This window comes from Pinus tabuliformis, chromosome 3_1 (assembly GCF_031772625.1).
Source record: "Pinus tabuliformis cultivar Carrire ecotype Pingquan chromosome 3_1, CPIR1, whole genome shotgun sequence".
NCBI classification, from domain to species: Eukaryota; Viridiplantae; Streptophyta; class Pinopsida; order Pinales; family Pinaceae; genus Pinus; species Pinus tabuliformis.
In genome coordinates, this window is record NC_142301.1 from 523,997,105 (window position 1) to 524,020,813 (window position 23,709).

The window sequence follows — 23,709 nt, forward strand, 5'->3', positions numbered from 1 at the left end:
AGAGCAAGAGTGAGACAATCTCAGCTGAATAGTGTGCAGCAGCATACCTGTTTATACCAAGGTTGGGTTGGAGCCCAAGAGGTTGGAGCCTCAGAACTGAACTGGACAGAAGTCATTGGGGGTAGGTGCTCCTAAGTGCAGGACCACTGCAAAACAGAGTTGGTGCTCTGGAGGTTGGAGCCTCACTGAAGTCCAAGTTGGAGCTTGGCAACTATTCACAATCAGATTTATACTTCTATTGTATTTATTTCATTGCACTGTTTTGAGTTTTAATAAAAGCATTAATTACAGTTGTTGATTTCTGTGTTGTGTGTATACATACACATATCTATATATGTTGTTGGCAATCACTAGAACAATTAAAAAAATAAAAAATAAAAATATAAAAATTGTTGGAAATACTGATTCACCCCCCTCTCAGTATTTCCAACAATTGGTATCAGAGCCGACTTCTTCATACTAGCCTAACAGCGTGAAGAAGGATCCGCAGCCATGATGAGAAATCACGAAGCATCAGGAAGACCTCCTCTGTTTGATGGCACTAACTTTGGTTTCTGGAAGAAAATAATGACCTACTACTTAATGTCCCTTGGACCCGAAGTCTGGCATTTTGTTCAAAATGAATACAAAATGACTACCACTCTTCCAACGGACCAAGACGAGAGTAAAGCCTACATCGCAAATGCAAAGGCCATGAACTCCATCACTAGTGGAATCACTGATTCTGAGTTTACAAAAATCATGCACTGTACATCTGCCAAAGAAATGTGGGAGAAGCTAGTTGGCTTGTATGATGGAGACTCAAAAGTAAAAAAGGCAAAGCTTCAAACTCACCGAAGACAATTTGAAAGTCTGAGGATGGAAGATGAAGAAGGCATTGCAGCATACCTCCTTCGAGTAGCTGCAGTGGTAAATTCCCTGAAAGGATTGGACGAAAAAGTTGAAGAAAGTACCATTGTTCAAAAGGTATTAAGGTCTCTTCCATGGTATGAACTCCATGGAATTCTCACTGCCTATGAAATGAGGAAAGGTGGCCCAAGTTCCAAAGATGCAGCATTCAAGGCCTCAAAGTCAAAGAAGGGGAAAGAAAGGAATGACTGTAGTGATGAGTCTGATGTGGAATCTAAATTGGCTCAATTTGTACGAAAGCTTAAGAGAGGATCTAAGCTTAAAGGCAAGTATCCTCTTATCTGTTTTAAATGTGGTAAAATAGGTCATTATGCAGCAAAATGTCCTCATAAACATGACAGTGATGATGAAGGAAATTCTAAAAGAATGGCACATAAAAAGAAAGGGTTCAATAAGAAAAACTTCTTCTCCAAGCAAGATGGGTCTGATGAGGATGAGTTTATGGTCATCAAAAAGAAATTAGATGAGGAAAGTGATCATGATGAAAGCCAAGAAGCATTATTCATGGCACTCACAGATGATGATGACTCAGGGCTAGAAGGAAATGCAGATGAACTGTTAATAAGCGCCATTGAAGAAAATGAGAAACTACGGAACAAAATCATTTCTCTCAAAGTGGAAAATGAGGAAATAAGAAGGAGAGAAGATCTCTTGGAAGCAAAGCTTAAAGAAAAAGAAGAGACTTGTGAAGAACGTGAGGCCGAAATAGTATCTTTGAGAAAGGAGTTGGAGCAAATTAAAAAGGGCTGTAAAAGCTCTCAAATACTTGAGACTATTCTGAAAAATCAAAAACCTCAACATGACAAGTCTGGAATAGGTTTCAAAGGAGAATCCTCAAGCACTAAGAATAGTGCGAAAAGATATGCCGATGCACTTTCCTGCAATCCAAAAGATGAAAAAGTATGTTATCAAAACTGCATCCCAGATTCCAAGAATGAAGAAAGAATTACTCCAAAGAAGAATGTGGAGTCGAATCATGGAAAAGAGAACCACCTCATACCCCTTCAAAGATGAAGTATGTTGAAAGATACCATCCAGAAGAACAAATCATTGGCGATAGAGATGAAGGTGTGTAGACCCGAAGAAGGATAACAACCTCACCCAAGAGAAAATTCATTGCCATATTGTCATTGATGTCAATATGGCAATATTCAAGAAGAAGAGAAAAGAGAACCACCTCATACCCCTTCAAAGATGAAGTATGTTGAAAGATACCATCCAGAAGAACAAATCATTGGCGATAGAGATGAAGGTGTGCAGACTCGAAGAAGGATAACAACCTCACCCAAGAGAAAATGCATTGCCCTCCTATCAATGGTAGAACCAAAAACATTTGCAGAAGCAAGTAAGGATCCTCATTGGGTAAAAGCAATGGAAGAAGAAATGTCCCAGATTGAGAAGAACAAGACATGGGAGCTGGTACCTCGTCCAAAGGACAAAAACATAATAGGAACCAAATGGGTGTTCAAAAATAAAATGAATGAGGAAGGACAGGTTATCAAAAACAAAGCAAGACTTGTCTGCAAAGGCTATTCACAAATTGAAGGAATTGACTTTGAAGAGACATTTGCACCAGTGGCCTGTATGGAAGCTATCAGGATGTTCTTAGCATTTTCTTGCTCAAAAGGATTCAAAATCTATCAAATGGACGTGAAATCAGCATTTCTAAATGGGGAACTCAAAGAGGAAGTCTACATGGAGCAGCCAGAAGGTTTTGATTTGACAGCAGGAAAGGACCTAGTCTGTAAGTTGAAAAAGGCTTTATATGGATTGAAACAAGCTCCTAGAACTTGGTATGCAAGATTGGATCACTACCTACAACAACAAGGCTTCAAAAAGGGAGTGGCTGGAAGTAATCTATACATAAAGACGGATCAAGGTAAGTTACTAGCTGCTCTTATTTATGTCGATGATCTGATTTTTGCTAGTAATAATGATGAAATGAGCCATGAATTTTCTCAAAACATGTCAAAAGAGTTTGAGATGTCGATGATAGGAGAGCTGTCCCACTTCCTTGGACTTCAAATATCTCAAACTAGAGTAGGATTGTGTATATCTCAAACCAAATATCTAAAAGACATGCTAAAAAAATATGGAATGGAGGACTGTGCATCCATGAGCACACCTGTGACAACCAACTGCAAACTGAGCAAAGATGATGACTCCCCTCTAGTGGATGCAACTCATTACAGGTCAACGATCGGAGCCCTTCTTTACTTAACAGCTACACGACCAGACATAATGCAAGCAGTAGGAATGGTGGGAAGATTTCAATCTGCTCCCAAACAATCCCATTTATTACCTGTAAAAAGAATTCTCAGATATCTAAAGGGAACTTCTGATTTCGGTCTTTGGTACCCAAAGAACTCAACACTGACTGTAACTGCATACACCGATGCTGATTGGGCTGGAAGTATAGATGATCGGAAAAGTACTAGTGGAAATGCATTCTTCCTAGGAGACTGTTTGGTATCCTGGCTCAGCAAAAAACAATCATCCATATCATTATCCACAGCCGAAGCCGAGTATATTGCTGCAGCAGACTGTTGTACTCAGATACTATGGATGAAGGAAGCTCTAAAAGATCTCGACATATGTACAGATCAACCAATTACCGTCTATTGTGACAACACAAGTGCAATCAGTCTCAGCAAAAATCCAGTGATGCACTCAAGAACCAAACACATCCCAATCAAGTATCATTTCCTCCATGAGCAAGTAGCTGAACAAAACATTGTCCTGGAATATATCAGTACTAAGGAGCAAATAGCTGATGTTTTCACAAAACCTCTTCCTCGAGAAGCATTCGAACATCTGCGTCAAAAGATGGGGGTTATTTCTTTATCATCACTCAAGTTCATTCATAAAGATGTAGCAGGACAGGGGGAGCAAGTTGACAGGGGGAGTCTGTATGCATTCCTTTGCCATTGATGTCAATGGGGGAGAGAGAGAACAGAAGAATATTGCCATTAATAACAAAGGGGGAGATTGTTGGACACAGATTGTCATTGATGTCAATATGGCAATATTCAAGAAGAGGAGCACACAGAGCCAAGAGGAGTCAAGAGGAGTAGAGGTAGTTAAGCGTTGTATGAAGTTGCTGGTGAACACTGGTGAAGGCTGCTGTAGCTGTTGAACATTGTTGAAACACTTGGAGAAAAGTTGCTGAAACACCAATTTCTCCGTTGCTAAAACACTGACACTTGTGAAAAATTTGCGTTGTATGAAGTTGTTGGTGAACATTGGTGAAGGCTGCTGCAGCTGTTGAACACTGTTGAAACACTTGGAGAAAAATTGCTAAAACACCAATTTCTCCATTGCTGAAACACCGACACTTGTGAAAAATTTGCCGATACACCAGTTTCAGCGTCGCTGAAACACCTCCGCGACGACATTATATTTTTGTGACACCACCAATCGAAGGTAATCATGAGGAAGATAAAGCGAATGGAGGAGGGAAGCCAGAAGGTCAAGCAAGTGTTGAGGAAGCCGAAGCTCAAGCGAGCGAGGAGGAAGCCAAAGAGCCATTGAGTAAGCGGAAACGAATGGACAAAGGCATGAGAATGTATAAAACAGTAAAAACAGAGAATTGTTGTTGCTATTGGTGTGGTGAAGAACCAGAGTGTGAGGTAGTAGAAGCAGCAGAGGCTGTAGCGGCAGTAGAAGCAGCAGAGGCAGGAGAGCAAGAGTGAGACAATCTCAGCTGAATAGTGTGCAGCAGCATACCTGTTTATACCAAGGTTGGGTTGGAGCCCAAGAGGTTGGAGCCTCAGAACTGAACTGGACAGAAGTCATTGGGAGTAGGTGCTCCTAAGTGCAGGACCACTGCAAAACAGAGTTGGTGCTCTGGAGGTTGGAGCCTCACTGAAGTCCAAGTTGGAGCTTGGCAACTATTCACAATCAGATTTATACTTCTATTGTATTTATTTCATTGCACTGTTTTGAGTTTTAATAAAAGCATTAATTACAGCTGTTGATTTCTGTGTTTTGTGTATACATACACATATCTATATATGTTGTTGGCAATCACTAGAACAATTTAAAAAAAAAAAAATAGTAAGAAATATTGATTCACCCCCCCCTCAGTATTTCCAACAGGCGAATCTTTTTTTTTTGACAAAATCATGGAAAATTAGCCCACCTGTTAATCATATTCGAATCCTTAAAAATACCCTACCTTTGACAGGCAAGTTCTCAAATGTTGTTTACTCCAACACTCATCTCCCATAGTTCAATAGCTTACCTTCTTATTTCCTCCATCTTTAATGATGAGGAGGCAAGCTATCCAACTATCAATCGTAGGTTACTACCAAGGACATTTAACGTTGTCATCTAACACACATTGTTGAGATTTGCAAGGGTCAACAAGAGAATTGATGGGCCCAAATCTAACCAAAATTCTAAATAAGCCTTCTCACAAGTGAACTAGAGATCAGATAATTTATGAACATCAAAGAAATGATCACAAAATTGGTCAATGAGTAGAATTAATACAATATAAAATGTGGGAGTGCAAAAGCTACTCTTATATAAAGCAAGATGTAGAATGTAAAGTATTGATCTAAGTTAAAACTTGAAGAATAAACACTAAAAGAGGAGAGTGGATCTACTAGAAAAACGTACAATAGGAGCATATCTAAAATCCAAAATACAAATAATGTAGGTATATTAGGGTCCACTAGAGCTAACTCCTTAACATTTGAGGCTTAGTGGAGGAAAATCGAGAGAGAAGATTATCTGGAGGAGCACCAGAAGAGATGGATTGCACAACGTCTTGTTGCACAACAGAGGTAGCCTACTACTGAGCCTTGGAAGAACCTATATGTTTGCTAGTGTGAAAATTGAAACGACAATGTCATTACAATCTCTAGAAAGTAGGGATGCCCCACTACCTGCTCACTAATTTGGGATCAAAAGCAACACTACAATTTATATGTTGCATGACCCCCTATCAATTGGATGTAGCTCGAGTGGTTGCCAGAACTATTGACATACTCCCCCTCCCCCCACACCACCCCACCCCTCCCGAGGTTCAATTTTTGCATTTGACATGTTGAGCTCATAAAGAGTATATCTTTGTCATGGCTTCAAGCCTTGTTGTTTGAGCATCCCTCCAAAACTGTAACATCTATATTCCTCATATGGAATATAAAGATATTTCATCAAGGGAAAAAAAGGTTGCATGACCCTCTAGAGAGTCAAGCATCTCTAGTTGAGAGTATCAAAACAAACTAGATAGGATTCATGACTTCATGAACAATGGAAATCACCCTCTAGAATATCATAAAAATTGGAATAGCTAAATATGATGTCCTCTATCTCAACCATCTAAAGATGTCACAACCAATAAATCCTATTCAATAAATCACACTAATTCTCAACCTCCACCCCAAGTCTAAGCAAACCCACGTTGAAATGGCCCAAGTAATGTGTTATAAAAAAGGGTCATCGCTGGATATAACTTGCCCAATGACTTTGTTTGAGTGACCTTTATGGACCACTTATAAATATCATCCTAGGTAATCCTATTCTACTACCTAGTGGGTAAGAGGTCGCCATGTGCACAAAGGAAGTATTCAAAGGGAGGTGGTCCACCAAAATACCCACAAGCTCCAAAAGATCCAAGGCCCCCACAAACACACTAAAGGTGTGAGACCAAGTTCAACACAATCTCAAGACGAAGGGGGAAATCACCAAACTCTACAAGAATGATGGGTTGAGAGATAATCTTTTGCATCTAATAATGCATCAAAGGAAGAGGGGTTAAACTCCCTCTACAAAGGCCCAATGAAAATCTAGCAAACATTGGCCCCAAACCTAAAGCGTAAATAACTATGGGCCAAATGATGGAGTACATAAGAGACACTTTACACTGTGTGTCCCAAAATTGTTTCCAAAAATACCCTCTCAAGCAGGGCCAAGGATTTGTGACCCTTGTTGACCTAGGGTTGAAGAGAATGCCTCCCCTCTTAATCTTCCCCCCTCTAAAAAAGAAATGATTGAATAAGACAAACTCTTTCAACCTATTGAAAATCATTTACCCAAGTTGACTATCAACTGATGAAGATTGAGAAAAAAAAAAGCCAATGCATCCAATTGTCTCTATTGGCCCTCTCGAGATGACGCAATGAGTATCATGTAGCCAACAAAAAGCAAAAAGGATGTTAGGACAAGAAGCCACAAATCATTGTCCTAAATATGGTCATGAAGGAAGGACTCCAACTCGTCAATGTAAATACTGAACAAGGTGGGGAACGGCTAGTACCTAAATTTGACTCCAATAATGCTCCTAATAAAATTACATACCCAATGAGCTATGACATAGGTCTAGTTCAATAGAGAGACTGCAAAAACCAAGAAGGTGTGTGCTAAAATAATAATGCAGCAAGTATAAGGGCCCTTAATGCTTATGTAATTTCTCGAATGGAAAATTTAAGAGTAGATACCAAAAATGAACTTGAACAGCAAAATAATCGCAAATAGACACACAACTAGCATTTTGATACACAAATAGATGTCAATAAAATCACTAAGCCATTTTATTAATCCACTAGAAAGAGTACATCAACATGAAGGAATAGTGGAACTTGGGTTTGCTAAGCAAGCAGAGCAAAACCTGGAAAAATATCTCTGACCAAAATGATGTATGACCCTAGTAATGAAGTAGACGACCAAGTGAGAAGATTGCTACAACCTGCTACTGCAAACCCGTTCTCTCAAAAACTTCGTTGAAGCACCATGAGATTTCTAGGTGCAATCTCCTCAAGAGTGTTGGATTTTCATCCAACACCCAATAACAAACCTGCAAGTTTCCATCCTAGGGCTAGAGAAGTTGGGAACTAGGTTCTCCAAACCTCATCAATAGAAAATATCAACAATCCAAGATTCTGTAATCGCCTCCTCTTTTTATAGATCCAATGGACCCCTATAGAAGCTCCTATTTTATTATTATTTTAATCGAGCACATTTACTTCTTTTTATTTCAATTAAAATATCTTTTTAATGTGGGAAAATTGTAAATTGACCACCATGCCTCCTCCCGCCACTGAAAATCACTTTTACCCATCCCATCTTATAGATCTTCTCATTCCAGTTCCAATGAGCTATTATACCAAGGTGTTCCTTCAAATATTCCTATTGGAATGCCACCTTAAGCGTAATTAATTGGCTTAGGAACCACAATAATAACCCAATTTTACGAGATTATCAAAATGCAATGGAACGAGAAGCAAGTTGTGCGAAATCAATCTTGATGATGGAATATGGCAAGTGATCTCCTTCAAACCCCATAAAACATCTCCAAAAACCCTCGGGTCCGCTGATAGAATAAACCTGCACCTGTGCCCTATCTGTCTCCAACCCTAAAAGTCCATCCTAACCATGCCATAAGGAACATCACAGATTATCACAATTTGTACAATAGATCACAAGACGAGATGATACAAATGAAGGCCCAAATTGTGTATTTATAGAAAGCTCAAGTGAGATATCTTCACAAGAGGAGTTATGGGCTTTCATAACTAGGGCACACACCCCAAGTGGGTTATTAAGACTATATATCAAGTTTAATAAGGTTGACCTTAACAAAAAACGTAGTAAATAATAAATGGAATAAAATATGGCCTTAGCCATAATTATAAGTACATAATGATACATATAAATGCATTGTAGCCACATGTACAAATTACACCAATAGTTCCAACACACAACCCATGCTACTATTGTATCAATCATTATCACAGGAATCGCAATTTAAACATCCAAATCATGATTTTTTATTGGATTGACAAGCAAACAACTTTTTCAAGTGGAACAACTCAAACTTGGTACCGATCGAATTTCATTCAGTCAAAGGAAATTTTGACATACAAGTCACAAGTTTGACTTGTCCAAGTCACCAAGATGCCATTAGAACCCTTTTCAATGTGATTTCAATGATCTTTTCAGCAAGTTTCAATGAAATTTCTCCATGTCGATTCACTTCAAGCGACAAACAAAACTACAAGAGGACAAAGTCACCCATCTCTAATTGGGTTACTTTTTTATCCCTGGGCATCAAAAACAAGATTAGTTACTGATATTTCTATTCCTAAAAAGAACAAAAAGGAGCTTGCTCCCATTACAAAAGGCCTTCTGGAGGTAGGCATGCAAAAAGAGAAAGGAGAGAGAGCACAGTCCTTGGATTCCATGCCTCGCCTCCAATGTTTCTTGGATTTCCTAATGCATTTTCCTTATATATCCGAACAAACCGATTTAGCATATATTTACATTTACAGTACATATGAAACTTACGAAAGTTGTGACATAGGACTGGAGGGAGGCCTGTTCTTCAATCTTCTAATACTAATTAACTAAAGGCTCCTGTTGGGATTGAATTCTGTTACCTTGGTAGTTGGAATTTTCTCTTGTCGGGAGGGAAGCATTAGAGGATCACGGGAGTCATATGCTAACACGAGTTGCTTGGGAAGCGAGAAATGACAGAGAGGGAGGTCGAAAAAGATTTTACAGAGATTTGAAATCAGAGAATTATGCAGAGTTTTGATTTTAGTCAACCACCGATCCCAAAGCCGAAGTGACATTGGTTGTATTTGATAGTAGGGACACTTATGGGATTGGTATTTGTTCTTTCTCATTCGAAATTCGTGACCCACCAAGAGAACGAGAAACTGCTAAATTAGATTGATTGTCTATTGTTCTGTTGTTCTCTCTTAGTATATGTTTAAAAGAGACCTTTCCATATTCACCAAATTTTGCCTTATCCTTTTGATGATTTGACTCAGAGCCTTATTCGAAGGAGCGCTTCTCTCAACCATTGCTTGGATAATGATGGCCGAGTCACCCGGAATTACTAGGTTCTGCATGTTCCTTTGTTTTAGTATCACTGATCCTAATAACAGTCCATAAGCTTCTGCTTTATTATTTGAAATTTCCCCTAGACCCCATTTATAAGTAGTTGGATTAATTCCACCTTGGTCAAAGAGGATGCCTCCAGCTCTAGCTTTGCCAAGGTTTGCCTTGGATGCACCATCAAATAGGAGGCACGGTCTATTTAGATTTTTCATCCACAAGATGTATTCAACACTTTTTAATCTTATTTTTCATTTCTGAATATTAGGATTTGGATTGATGATGGTTGGCCTATTGTGCCTTCGCATTGCATAATTAATCCAAGTTCTCTCCTCTTGTTGGATCTAGTTGGTATTTATTGATTTTACTCCTTTTGATGGTAAGAATTCTATTGTTAGACTCCATGTCCTGGACAATACATTGTTGATGCTTGGAGATCGATCGTTGAAAATTTGTTGGTTTCTTGCCAACCAAAGTTGCAAACACAAAAAGGAGGGAAGGCTATTCCAATACCTTTTTATTGTTTCCTTTTTAAGAGAGCATGGATAATTTCTTTTCCAAGTAGAGAAGAATTCATTGAAAGGTTGTGATAGTTGCATATTGGCCTCTAGAGGACTTACTAGAAGGTGCCAACATTCTTGTGCAAAGGCACAGCCAAGGAAAAGATGTTGAATGCTTTCTTCACTTGAAAGACACATTGGACATCTAGATGGGCCTGCAAATCCCTTTTTTAAAGGTTGTCAGCGATTAAGACTTTACCTTTGAGGAGAGTCTGGATGAATATTTTGACTTTTGGTAAACTTTCTGATTTCCACACAGTTCTCTAATAAGCCCAATCTTGATTAACCTGTTGAGATTGGATGGTCATATAACCAGACTTCACTATATAATCTCCACCATTCGAGTCCCATCTGAATGAATCTTGGGAATCATGGCATAGAGGGGCAGCTCCCTTTAGAAAGATTACTAAAGAATTCCATTGTGTTTTAAGGTTTCAGGGAAGATTGTTGATCCTCCAATCTGCCCAATTCCCATCTTGCCATTGAGAGATATCTTTTAAAGTGTTGATTCCATTTGCTCTCATCCAACCTCTTAAATTTTGAAGGTTTGCTTGATTGGCTAAGGGAGGGTTTCCCATAATGATATCATCCCAAATTTTGATGCTCTTGCCATTCCCATGGATCTTAGAAGAGTTCTCCTTGATGAGAGGACGAGCTTTTTTTATTAAGCTCCAAACTTGAGAACAGGGCCTTATTGGGAAGCTTTCTTATAATAAGGCCACATTTTCCTATGCAAATTTACGCACATTTTCAAAGATTACATGCCTCAAGAAGAGTTGGCATGACATCAAACAAAACTACAAGACAGCAAAATAACCCATGTATGGCACCTACATACAATTGTTGGCCACCCATTGATGTCGATGGTCATCTAGGCATCAAAAACAGTAAGGTTTTTCAAGAATTTACTCAACGAACCACTATTGCAAGTGTCTTTATTATTCTATTAAGTTTACGTATGTTCTATGCTTAAAGCAATTTATTTCAATTTTCACGGTTAGCTCAATATCTTTTCCAGATTAGCAATCACATCAACATTAAAGTAAACTACAGACAGAACATAAACATAAATCGCAGAAGACAGGCCAAGACAAGAGGACACAAGATGTGGTGCTAGCCAGGGACAAACCCCAATGCGGGGAAACCCTTGATCAATTCTTCTTATATGTTCTTCAATAGTTCAGCACAAAGAGAGAGAGAGAGAGATAGTACATTTACAACAGAAGTCAACACTTAGACTTTCTAGATAAGAGAATAGATCATCTCTACATGAGATCAGTTGAAGACATGCTACTACAACCGATTCTCCAAGGTGACTCCTTCACCTATCATTTTGCAGCATCTCGTCATCATGCTGCACCTCACCGTGTTGCACCATGTTGCACTCATCACCACATTGCTAGACCTCATGACCATGTTCTACACATCATCATGTTGCACCTTATGCTACCACTATTGTCCCATGTACCATCATCATATTGCACCTTATGCTACCACTTTGTTGCACCATGTACTAGCTATCCCATTTAGACATGTTGTACCTTGTTGCTCTATGTACTAGCTGTCCCATGTAGACATGTTAGACCTTGCTGCTCCATGTACTAGTTGTCCCATCTATTGTTTCATGTATTGTTGTCCATGTATTGTATCATGTACATGATGTCCATGTATTGATCATGTACAGCTATAATGTTGTCTCATTTACTTGCTCCATAAAGCTTCATTGTTGCTCCATGCATCACCATGCTTGCAACTGTCCATGCTTTACCATGTTGTTGTTGTCCATGCTTCACCAAGCTTCATTGTTTCCCATTGCTGAACTTACAGCACACATTTCTATGTTGTCACCTACAACACACTTAGATTTCCATGTTGTCACCTACAGCACACATAGGCACCTACAACACTTAGATTTACATGTTGTCACCTACAGCACACATGAGCACCTACAGCACTTAGATTTACATGTTGTCACCTACAGCACTTAGATTTACATGTTGTCACCTACAGCACACATAGGCACCTACAGCACTTAGATTTCCATGTTGTCACCTACAACATACATAGGGATAGGCCTCCTTGTGCTGTTGATAAGGGTTGTGTATTGTAGATAAAACAATGACTAGGTATCCTTGATTGGACTACGGATTAGGGCCTTTACTTGCTGCTCGTTAAGACTCCTTAGACTGCGGCTAGGGCACCTTTATTGGACTGCAGATTAGGGCCTTTACTTGCTGCTCGTTTGGCCACCTTAGACTGTGGCTAGGACACCTTTATTGGACTATGGATTATCTCCTCCTTAACGATGCTAGAGCTCTCCTTTGACTACTGCCAAATCTCTCCCTTGCCTGCAGCTAAGACTCTCCCTTACCTGCGACTAAGATAAGGCAAGATCTACCTCCTTTTAGGACTATGTATAGGGCAGCATTAGCCCTTCCATGACAGCTGACGTGAGCTCCTAGATTTGACTGTGGCTAGGGCATCTCATCTCCATTAAGACAGCGTAGAACCCTTCTTGACTGTGTAGAGGTGACTCCTCCTAGGACTGCATAGAGCCTTCTTTGATTAACTGCATTAGGGCTTCTTCATTAGGGTAGCGTAGAGCATTGCTCCATTAGGGCAGTGTTATCCCTTAGGATCTCTCATCCTACTAAAACCCAAAGACAAGTAGAAAGGAAGAGATCCCAAGTGAGTGTGTAGAAATGACTTGAAGGCCACCTCTATTTATTCTAAAACGTTCTGCACAAGTGGGGTTTATTTGGTTGCTAGCCGACCTTGACGAATTGTCCCATAACGCAAATAAATTCATATCTCCATGAATACTTATCGGAATCGGGATGATCTTTAGATCAATCCTACACCTCTCGATGAGAGGAATCCAAGAAAAATATCAGCTGCCATTAATAAGATGACCCACATGGAGTTTGGCCCTAGTTGCCAATTTTAACATATTCTTGTACTTGTTGAGTGTTTCTCAATCCAACACAAACTCTTTCCTCTTTTGCCTTGCCGAGTTTTTTCCAATTCTGAGTCAAGTGAATTTCTTATCAAGCCAATGAGCTCTAAGAGAATCAACACAACAAAGAGCCATTCATCTTACCAACAACAGATTTCAAGTTTCTTCTCCTCTAGTGGATTGTTCTTGGATGTCAGGGGAGATCTCCCTTCGACCTTCACCCCAAGGAGAGTAGATTCATGTTGACTAGGATCACTACCCAAGGCCCTCTTAGTGAAGGCCAATCTCTTGATGGCATCAAACAAGAAGCATTGGGTATAGACATTTGCATTATTGGATCAAAGATGTCAACTTGGGAAAATCCATCTTCTTTTGGTTACGTGTTTACTTTCACTCAAACATAGGTGTTTATTCATCATCTCTCTCCTCACTTTCTAAGGCTTTCCTCTCCATGATAACCTTATTGGAGGCCCAAGTTTTGATATCTTATTTCAATTATGGTTGTTGGTTTAAAGTTTTGATATCTTATTTCAATTATGGTTGTTGGTTTACTTATTTTCAATTTACTTCAATTACTTATTTCTCATTGTGAGTGGTCATCTCGGACGCAATTTAATTTGGTATGGGCTTTTAATAAATGATGTATTCTCTATTTCCATTGACCTATTGGGTCTTTAGTGCACATTAATGTGAATTCCATTTCATTCTAACTAGGGAGCATCATGAGCAATTACTAGCATGACCGAATGGATGGGAGTTGAGTTTATAGTTTTGAGTTATGTTTCTCCTTTGTGAGAAAATTGAATTGTAAAATGTCCCAAATCTCATGTTAAGGGGGGGATAATAAGCTAAAAATGCCATTTCCTATTCAGGGAGGTTTTAGAATATAGAAAAAAAATGTCACTAAGTTAGGGACATGTGACCAAATTATTACCATAATTGAGCTTAGAGGTTAGTTAGGTAGTTAAACCACCATACCAACTTAGGGTGCTATATTACAATATGTGGGGTGAGTAACTTGAGAGCATGATATATTTGATGTTCATTAGTTTATCTCGCACTACCATAAATGAACTTGCAGCAACATTATTATACAGAGTGACATGTATTATCCTCTTCAATTATATTTGTGTTACAATACTATGCAGTATAGATAAACGTGAAATTCTACAATCTAAATCTTTCATTTGATGAATTAGAAAGTTTCTGTGATCAATTTTTTAATAGAAAGCCTATTTATTATGAAACAGAATATTGTGTTCTATAAAGTGAAGTAGCAGAGCTCACGAGAATTTACCATTCACACCCTCCATGGCAGAACGCACAACAGTTTTGGCAGCTACATCATAGACTCCTTTAGTTGTCGTAACAGGTCCAAAAACTCTATCTGTATGTTGCACAAAGCATGTTGATCTCGTCAAAATATTGGCAAACACATAGTATACTACAATATTCAATATTCATCAAATTTTATCATAGTAGGAATTTATGCTACAAGTACGATTGCTCTTGAATTCCTTTAGTGCTTTATATCAAATTAAATATTCTGGAGAAATTCTACATTCCAAATTTGACAACTTCATTTCATTGTGAAAACCCTTCATAATTTACCCTGAATCAAAGAATAAATATTAAAATCCAATGCTTCGAAACAATAACTACTATCTTTCAACTGCATAACAAAGTCTATGTAGTTTCCACTCCCTTTCTAAGCAAATAATTACATGTACCTAACTTATGCAAACTTCAGGCTGAGGGATGTTTCTGATTTCCTAATAATTCTGAAAGCAAGGGATGCCTCTGAATCAGTTCAAACTTCAAACAAACCAGTCAGTCAAGTTATTTTCCCATCTGGAAATTAATTCCAGCAGGGTTTTGGCACTCAGAGGTAACCTGTTCCTTGCATATAATATTCGCTGTCCCGGTAAATACTGTTATCTACTTCAATCATAACTAATTTCCTGAAGAATAGGATTCAAGGTAAATCAACTCAGCATACAACCATTTCGAATGATAACAATGACTGTTGGAAAAAAATTAGAATTATTAAAATCATAATGAGGCCAGGTGCAAGTCCTGGGTAACTTTGAAAGCACAGATATACCCCTGCAGCAGCTTAGCCTAAGAGGCTATGAGAATCATTTCTCAGAAAGAAAGTATTATAATGTACAATCAAGCACTAACAATCAACAAAATCGTTATAAGAAACAAGTACAGAGTGGATATATCAATATTCAATTGCAACAAAGCTACTTTCAGAATGTACACAGCCATTCACAAAATTTTACAATTTTCTTTACAGATATCAAGTTCTGAATTCAGCCCTAAAGCCAGAGTCTAACCATCCCAGCTAACATTTGCCTGACAAGCATACCATTGTCATCCTTCATTCCATTGATGTGGCAAAATAGGAGCCTATCCATATAGTATAAATACTCTATCAATTATGTAGTTGCAGTTAGCTTGAATTGAAGCAATCAAATCCAACCCCTATCAGGAGTCTGCTATACTGTAGTTTAAACAGGATCCATACATTACGGCTAATGTTAGGCCAGCACTCCTGTTCATGTCCTTTGATATGAGCTTTTCTAAGGAGGTAAAGTCTACAATAAAGAAAGCATTAACTAGGCACCCTGTGATCTTTTTGGTCACAATACACATACAGGAGTTTTGTAAGAGTCACTTGACCCATCAAATTCACTAAGGAAAATACAAAGAAAACATGATAAACCTCAACTTGAAATGCCCTTGACTTCTTCGCTCCAGCTAGATTTTCAACTAAGTCCTTTAGGTCTTCTTTCACTCTTTTGGCAAACGTAACTCTCTTTGTTTATATGCTCCCACCCTAGACAAACCCTATTTAGGGCGATCCTTCATATGAGCACTTAGAGTTTGAAAACTCTCCATAATGACATTCTAAATGCTAAGAAGAGGATTCCCTAAGGAAATGCACCTCCCAAGGCACTTTCCCTTATTTTTAAAGCTTCCAAAAATCCCTAGCGTGCCTCTACCAAAAACACAAGCACTGCACTACAAGATGATCTTTTCTCCTTTGACATAAGCTTATATGCCTAATTTTAAGTTGGGTTATCTTCATTGTATGGGCTGACATCTCCAATAATAAATGCAAAGCCCCAATTCTTAGTTTCAAGTGTACCTGGCCTCATTTATGCTTGGGTGTTCCTCCATAAGAATCATTTATTATCCTCTTTTTTTCCCAGTATTTCCCAACTACCTTATACAGACCATTCAAGTGAGTTTTGACCATGGCAGGGGCGTTTTAGCATCACCATAACAAGGCTGCTCTATTTGAAGCTCTTCACTTTGCCAAATTTGTACCTAGAAGATCCAAGTGGTAACAATTTCAATCCTCTCCATGAAGAGTTCCAACAATGCTTATCACTTAACTATCATAAAAAACTTTCTTTCCAAAGTACCACTTGCAAATCCATGGAAGTTACCACTCCCATGCAACTTACCAATTTCTTGTTAACCCCTTCTAGTTGTATTGATCTTCATTTGCAAAACCATATCTTATGTTAATTATGCCTCAACATCTTACATTAGTCTTCTATGTAAGGTAATACATTCCCTTTATTTTTCTCATCGAGGATGGATGGCTCGTAGAGTTTCAGAGCCCCCGCTTTCACTACTTCTGGAATGCACATATATGGTACTAAACTAAGACTATAACCATTTTGGAATGCCTATTCCAAGACTTCAAAAAGCCCATGTCTCAAAGACTATTTTCACAAGGCCCCTAAGACTCCTCGCTTGTTGGGCAACCAATTTTGGTCTCCTACCTTGAATTTCTTTCCAATCCTATGATGATCATGTCCTATCCCTGTACTTTTTAGTTGATTTCTTAGCGTCTTGATACATTGCAAAACCACATTGATCTATGCTACTATCAATCGCAGCCAAAGCTTTGTCCTTTAGTTTTCCATCAATCAGATCTTGTGCTCTCTCTACATATAATTCATGATGTTATGTCGTTAACGTTTAGGATAATAACAGAGCTTTTCTTTTGAGCATTGGAGGATGGGTCATGTTTATTTTCCCTAAAAGGAGAACTGGTTTTGTTTTTCAGTCATTATTTTCTCTTCTTTTTCTAAATCAACTCCTCCTGTTCTATTTTCATCATCGAGCAAGGAAACAATGAAGCTTTCTAAACTAGGATCTATTTTACTCAAAGTAAATAAGTTTCAATAGCTAGTAAGCAATCTGTATAAGAAAATATCCTTGGCATCGCCATCTTCCACTTGAACATCTATGCCAGCTAACTAATTTAACAAGAAATGACACTTATTAATGTGTTGTATCATGGAATCACCTTCCTCCATCCATGCACTAAACAATCTCTACTTCAAAGCCAAAGTAGCACTGTCAATTTCTAACCCTTGAAGACTTTAAATGATGTATATGATGCAAATATACATCAAACAACCCTGGAACAGTTATAATCATTGAGCTCCAGTCATTGACAGTCCATTTAGAGACCTAAAAAGTGTTTTTCAATTTTACTAATTTGGTCGTTGACAACATCCCACAGCTCTTTGTCTATCAATAAAAATTGAGTTTTCATCTACCATGAATGAAAACCCATATGCCCAAGTTTTCCACTAAACTTAATTTTCCCTGATTGTTACCCACCCATACATTGGATGTTGAGTTCACCCCAAACTACATTCTCATATATGATGCTAAATATACTAGACAGTAATCAGAATTTCATTCAACCCACCTAAAGTTTATTGGAACCACTATCCATTGATTGTATTCGTGGAATTACTAACAAGCCACCATGTTTAATAGGACACATCAAGAATAATCTACTATTCCTCCTTTCAACTTTCTCCTTATTTATCTATAATCGATTCGAGCCATCTCCTTGGAATGATTCAATCAAGTATACACCACAGAAGAAGTTTGATAGCAAAGATGTTTTAAAAGCATAAGCCATAAATTTAGAATGCAACAAGTACCAAGAACAACACACTTAGTTATAAGAAAGCCCAAATATCAATACTTTTGTGACTTTTCTGATCGCTATTCATGCAAAGTGTTTATACACATTCATCAAGGATCTCCACCTTCCTAAGTCAAGTGTCTTCCTCACTCTCCACTTATCGGGCGAGACATTTCCTCTCCCGTTGGTCGAGCTAGTTCCCTCCTCACCTTCCCAAGTCAAGTGAGTGTCCTCCTCACCCTCCATTTGTCAAGCGAGACATTTCCTCTCCCATTGGTCGAGCTAGTTCCCTCCACATCTTCCTAAGCCAAGGGGGCATCTTCCTCACCCCACTTGATTAGGGCGTGTACTAGCTAGCATAAAGTTACAAACAAATCATTGCTTCCCCCACAACACAAACCCTCAAATCTCTTTAAGAATACCAACTCCAAATAAGCTCATTACCTTGATTATTGGAAGGGAAGCATTGTACCCATTGCAAGCCTCATCCTATTGAGAAGGAGACGAAGAGTGTGCTCCATGCCGATTCTAAATCCAAAGGAAGCCTTCCCCTTCTCTATGTTAGCAAAACCAAACCAATAATCGAACCAAAAACCCCTCTACACCAGGAAGTTGGAAACAGTCCAAACCAGATTGGAACTAGTAAAAAAACAAGACCAAAAAACCGATCGACCAAAAACACATAAAATATTCAAATTTTAAAGAAAAACATATATATTCATGTGCATCTATATGGATCCAAGCCATTTGTACACAAATAAGCAAAAGTTCTCATTTATATAGCATGTAAGGGTGCACGTAACCAAAATAGCATCGAATGCAATCCAGCTCTATGTTGAAATGTGTAGATTGGGAGGGACTCCCACAATCCCCGGGGTACTGGATTTGTGAGGAGTTGACCCACAAATATGGAGCTTCATGGGCAATGTACCCAGGTGGTGGGTTTTGCACCCAAAGTTGTGAGTGTTGAATTTTTGAGCAACTAGGGAGAAATTTCCCTAGAAATCGTTTCATGTGGTTAACCCCTTTCTCCCTTGAAGCGAATTATTTCTCAAGGGAAAATTATTTTTCATAAGAGCAAAAGTTATTTCAAAAATATTTTAAAGCAATCAAACATGTCCCAAATAAAATCAATAAGTGATTCAATTAGACATGTGCAAAATAAAATCACTTAAGTTATCTAATTTGAATGGTTCACTCTAGGAGCTTCCAAAACACTTAATTCGAGGAAAGGATTTTGCCTCAAAGTTTTCTATATATTGAAGAAAAACCTTCATTTGCAACACATCGAGTTCTCTCTCTCTCGCTTTGGTGATCTAGCTCTCGCATTGGTGATCAAGCCCTCGCATCAATAATTTATCTCTTATTATCAGTAGCAGATCTATTGCATATTTGCAGATCTCTTATCATCATTGGCAAATCTCTCATTATCAGTAGCAGATTTGCAAATCTCTTATCATCATTGGCAAATCTCTTATTATCAGTAGGAGATCTATTGCAGATTTGCAAATCTCTTATCATCATTGGCATATCTATTGTTTGGCAGATTTATTGTTTGGAAAATCTATTATCTGGCAGATCTATTGACAGATCTCAGAACTCTCGTGCAGCTCTCACACCAGTGGTTTCTGCTCTTATTATTTGTTGTTGTTAATGCTCTTGCTCCAGAGAAGTATTATTGCAATTGGCGTTGCTCTCACACCAGAAGTATTTAGCTCTTGTATTGATCTCGCTCCAAAGGTATTCTATTCTTAATATTGCTTCCGCACCAGAGGTTGATTGCTGGTATATTGCCCTCGCTTCAGTAGCCTTCTAATATTGCATTTGGAAAATATTGCACTTAGTATTTAGCTCTCGTACTTGTGCACTTTTCATGCACTTGTGGCTACTGCTCTTGTTTTGGAAGCCTTTGGAGGGCTGTGGTGGTATTTTGAAGCTGTCATATTAAAAAGGTTTGTTACTACTGTTATTTGTGAAAGGGGTTTTGTACATTGATTATGCATCTCTATTTAACATTTTAAGAAGATCTAATAGAAAAACATTTTAAAAAGGGTTTTCCCCCATAGTGGGGTTTTTCCCTTGTCTTGGACCAAATCCTTTGTCTTGTTGTTCATTGACTGTCTTCTATGGTTTATGATCTCAGAAATTAAATTTTAAATCTACAAAATTTAACATGGTATCAGAGTTGTGATGAAGATAAGCTCAAGAACAGTAAGCTTAAGGCAATTATCTGCTGAAAAACCTTATTTGTTGCTCAAAATACAACGGCAAATCAGTTCAGATGGTTACATCCTTCTTCAAGTACTACGAGAAATTGACAAGGGCTTCAAATTATGTTGCTTGGAAACTCAAACTGGACACCAACTTGGATGGAGAAGATGTTCTAGAGTATGTCCAAGGAGGTGTACCCCAGCCTCCTGAAAATGCCCTTGTTGCTGCTAAAGCAAGATACAAGGTGAGATCAAAGCCCGCAAAATTATCATTGATTCTTTCAAAGACCATCTTCTTACCTATATCTCCAAACTGAAGACATCTAAGGAAATGTATGACAAGATTGTTGCCATGTTTGAAGTCCAAAATCTGAATCACGTCATTAACCTAAAGAAACAGCTCAAAGATATCGAATTGAATAAGGGAGAATCTATTCAATCTTATTTTATAAGGATTACTGAACTCAAGGACCAAATTTTGTTTGTTGGCGAGCCCATATCTGATAAGGAATTGGTACACACATCCCTTGGTGGTCTTCCTGCAGCTTGGGAAGTATTCATTACCACTATCGGCAATAACAATGTTCTGCCAACTTTTGATGAATTGATCGGAAGATGCAAGCAGGGAAAATCAAGGATGATTTCAAGGGGCAGAATACAAAGACATGAAGAAGGAGAACCATATGCCTTCGCTGCACAAGCAAAGAAGAAGAAAGGAAAGGGAAAATCTTCTAAGCCAAAGTCCAAACCCAAGAAGAGCATGAGGAACGTTGAATGCTTTAACTGTCACAAGCACAAGGACTATGCTTGAGATTGTCCAGAAAGAAGATCCTCTTATAATCAAAGGAGTAGCAAAACTACAATAATCAGTCTCCTAATCGAAAAAGGAGGAATTACGGAGGAACAAGATATGGAGGAAGAAGCAATTCTCGCAGTGATCATGATCAAGAACCTCGTCCTCAAAAGAGATACAGAAATACAAGGTAAGAAAATAATGTTGTTACTTCTCAATCTACGTACATACTGATTTCAGCTTTGTCTAGTGCTTCTCCTCCAAATTATTTAGATGATTGGTTAGCGGATAGTGGTGCCTCTAGGCACTTCTCTAGTTATAAAGAAGTCATCTCTAATTTGGTTGAGAGGGAGACTGGTTTAAACATTATCATTGGAGATAACACTACATACCCTGTAAAAGGGTTTGGTTCAGTTTCTTTTCATTTGGATCTTGGAGAAACTACTTATCTTCAAGATGTTTTATGTGTACCTGGTCTAAAGAAAAATCTTGCATCTATATCTACTCTAGAAGATAAAGGAATGAAGGTGGCCTTTATAAAAGGAAAGGTGTTAACCTGGCCAAAGTAAGCGAACATGAAAAATGCTTTTACTCTTGGATCGAGAGTAGAAGGGCTTTACAAGGTCAATGGGAAACCAATTAAAGCTATGGCTCAAGAATGAAATTTCAATTAGATCGAATTATGGCACCACAAATTTGCTCATCTTCATTATTAGGCACTGCACAAAGTAAAGAAGTTGTTTTATGGAATGCCAGAAATCCAATCAAAACAAGATGGTGTTTGCCTTGGTTGTGAAAGTGGAAAGAAAACGAGAGGGCCTTTTCCCTCTAACAATACCAAATCTCTTGACATCCTGTAGCTAATTCATTCAGATTTGTGTGGACCTATGCCAGTGACATTCATAGGTGGATATTTGTATTATATCACCTTTGTGGATGATTTCTCTAGAAAAACGTGGATATATTTTCTAAAGCACAAAGATGTAGCCTTTGATATATTTAAAAATTTCAAAACATTGATTGAAAACCAAACTGGAATGAAAATCAAAGTCTTCAGATCAAATAATGGTGGAGAATTCCTTTCAAATGAATTCATTGACTTTTGCAGAGAAGCTGGTATTAAGAAAGAGACCATTCTACCATATAATCCTAAACAAAATGGTGTGGCAAAAAGAAAGAATAGAACTATCATGGAGGTTGCTTGTGCCTTGCTACATTATCAAAATGTGCCAAAGTTCCTATGGGGAGACGGTGCCAACACTAGTGTATATGTACAGAACAGGACTCCTCATCGAGCATTATATGACAAGACTCCTAAAGAAGTATTCACAAACAAGAATACATGATGTCAGTCATTTGAGGATCTTTGGTTGTCCTATTTATTTTCATGTACAAAGGAAAAGAGGAACAAGCTTGAGGCTTCAAGTAAGAAAGGTATGTTTGTGGGCTATTGTGAAGATTCTAATGCATTTCTTGCATTTAGAATTTATATAACTCGTCAAAGAACAATAGACTTCAACAGAGATGTAACAATTGATGAAGATGTAGCTCTTGAAAAAGTAAGAATCGATCCTCCTTCTATCTCTTCTAAAGAAACAAATTATGATGCGGATCCCTCTACCCATGAACGTGATCATGAGGACCTAGATGAACCTGTTGAGACTATGGATCCATTAGATCCTCCTCCATATAGGAAAAGGCCTGTATGGCTTCGTGATACTCTATAGCATGCTAAAAAAACACTGCTGGCAGAGGCACTTTTAGAGAAACCAAGAAGCCCGATTGATATCAAACTATGTTGTTGCTATGAGTTCTATCATACAGAGTGAACCTCAATCATTTGAAGAAGCATAAAAGCCAAGTATGGAAAGATACCATGACAGAAGAATATGAATCCATTATGCAAAATGATGTATGGGAAGTTGTTCATAGACCTCAAGGCAAATCAGTTGTGACTTCAAAGTGGTGGTTCAAAATAAAACATGGCATGGATGGCAGTATTGAAGAATATAAAGAAAGGTTTGTGGCTCAAAGATTCTTTCAGAAAGAGGGAGTTGATTATGAAGAAATCTTTGCTCATGTTGCTCGCTATACCACCATTCGCTCTATTGTTGCTTCAGCTGCTAGTCAAGGGTGGACTCTCCATAAGATGGATGTCAAAACAGCTTTTCTCCATGGTGCTCTTCAAGAGGAAGCATATGTTGAACAACCTCAAGGCTTTGAAGTACATGACAGAAGAACCCATGTATGCAGATTGAAGAAAGCACTCTATGGCTTAAAGCAAGCCCTCGGGCTTGGTATTCTCGCAATGACAACTACTTAGTAAATTTGGGAGTCACGAGGAGCAGTGTTGATCCAAACCTTTACTTCAAAGTTGTACAAGGTATGCCTTTGATTTTGGTATTATACGTTGACGATCTGTTTTTGATAGGTAACGAACTTCTGATGATTCAGTGTAAGAGGGA

At 38.3% G+C, this 23,709-nt stretch overlaps 1 protein-coding gene across 3 annotated transcripts in view; it reads right to left on the reverse strand.

The window, feature by feature from the left end:
- LOC149188128 (kinesin-like protein KIN-7D, mitochondrial) overlaps nucleotides 1–23,709 on the reverse strand; it is a 295,893-nt gene that overhangs the window by 262,441 nt on the left and 9,743 nt on the right. For all 3 annotated transcript variants that reach the window (XM_089411595.1, XM_089411593.1, XM_089411594.1), the window contains exon 3: nucleotides 14,570–14,659. In XM_089411595.1, coding sequence (XP_089267721.1) covers nucleotides 14,570–14,659 — 90 coding nt within the window. The remainder of the gene's footprint in view (nucleotides 1–14,569; nucleotides 14,660–23,709) is intronic.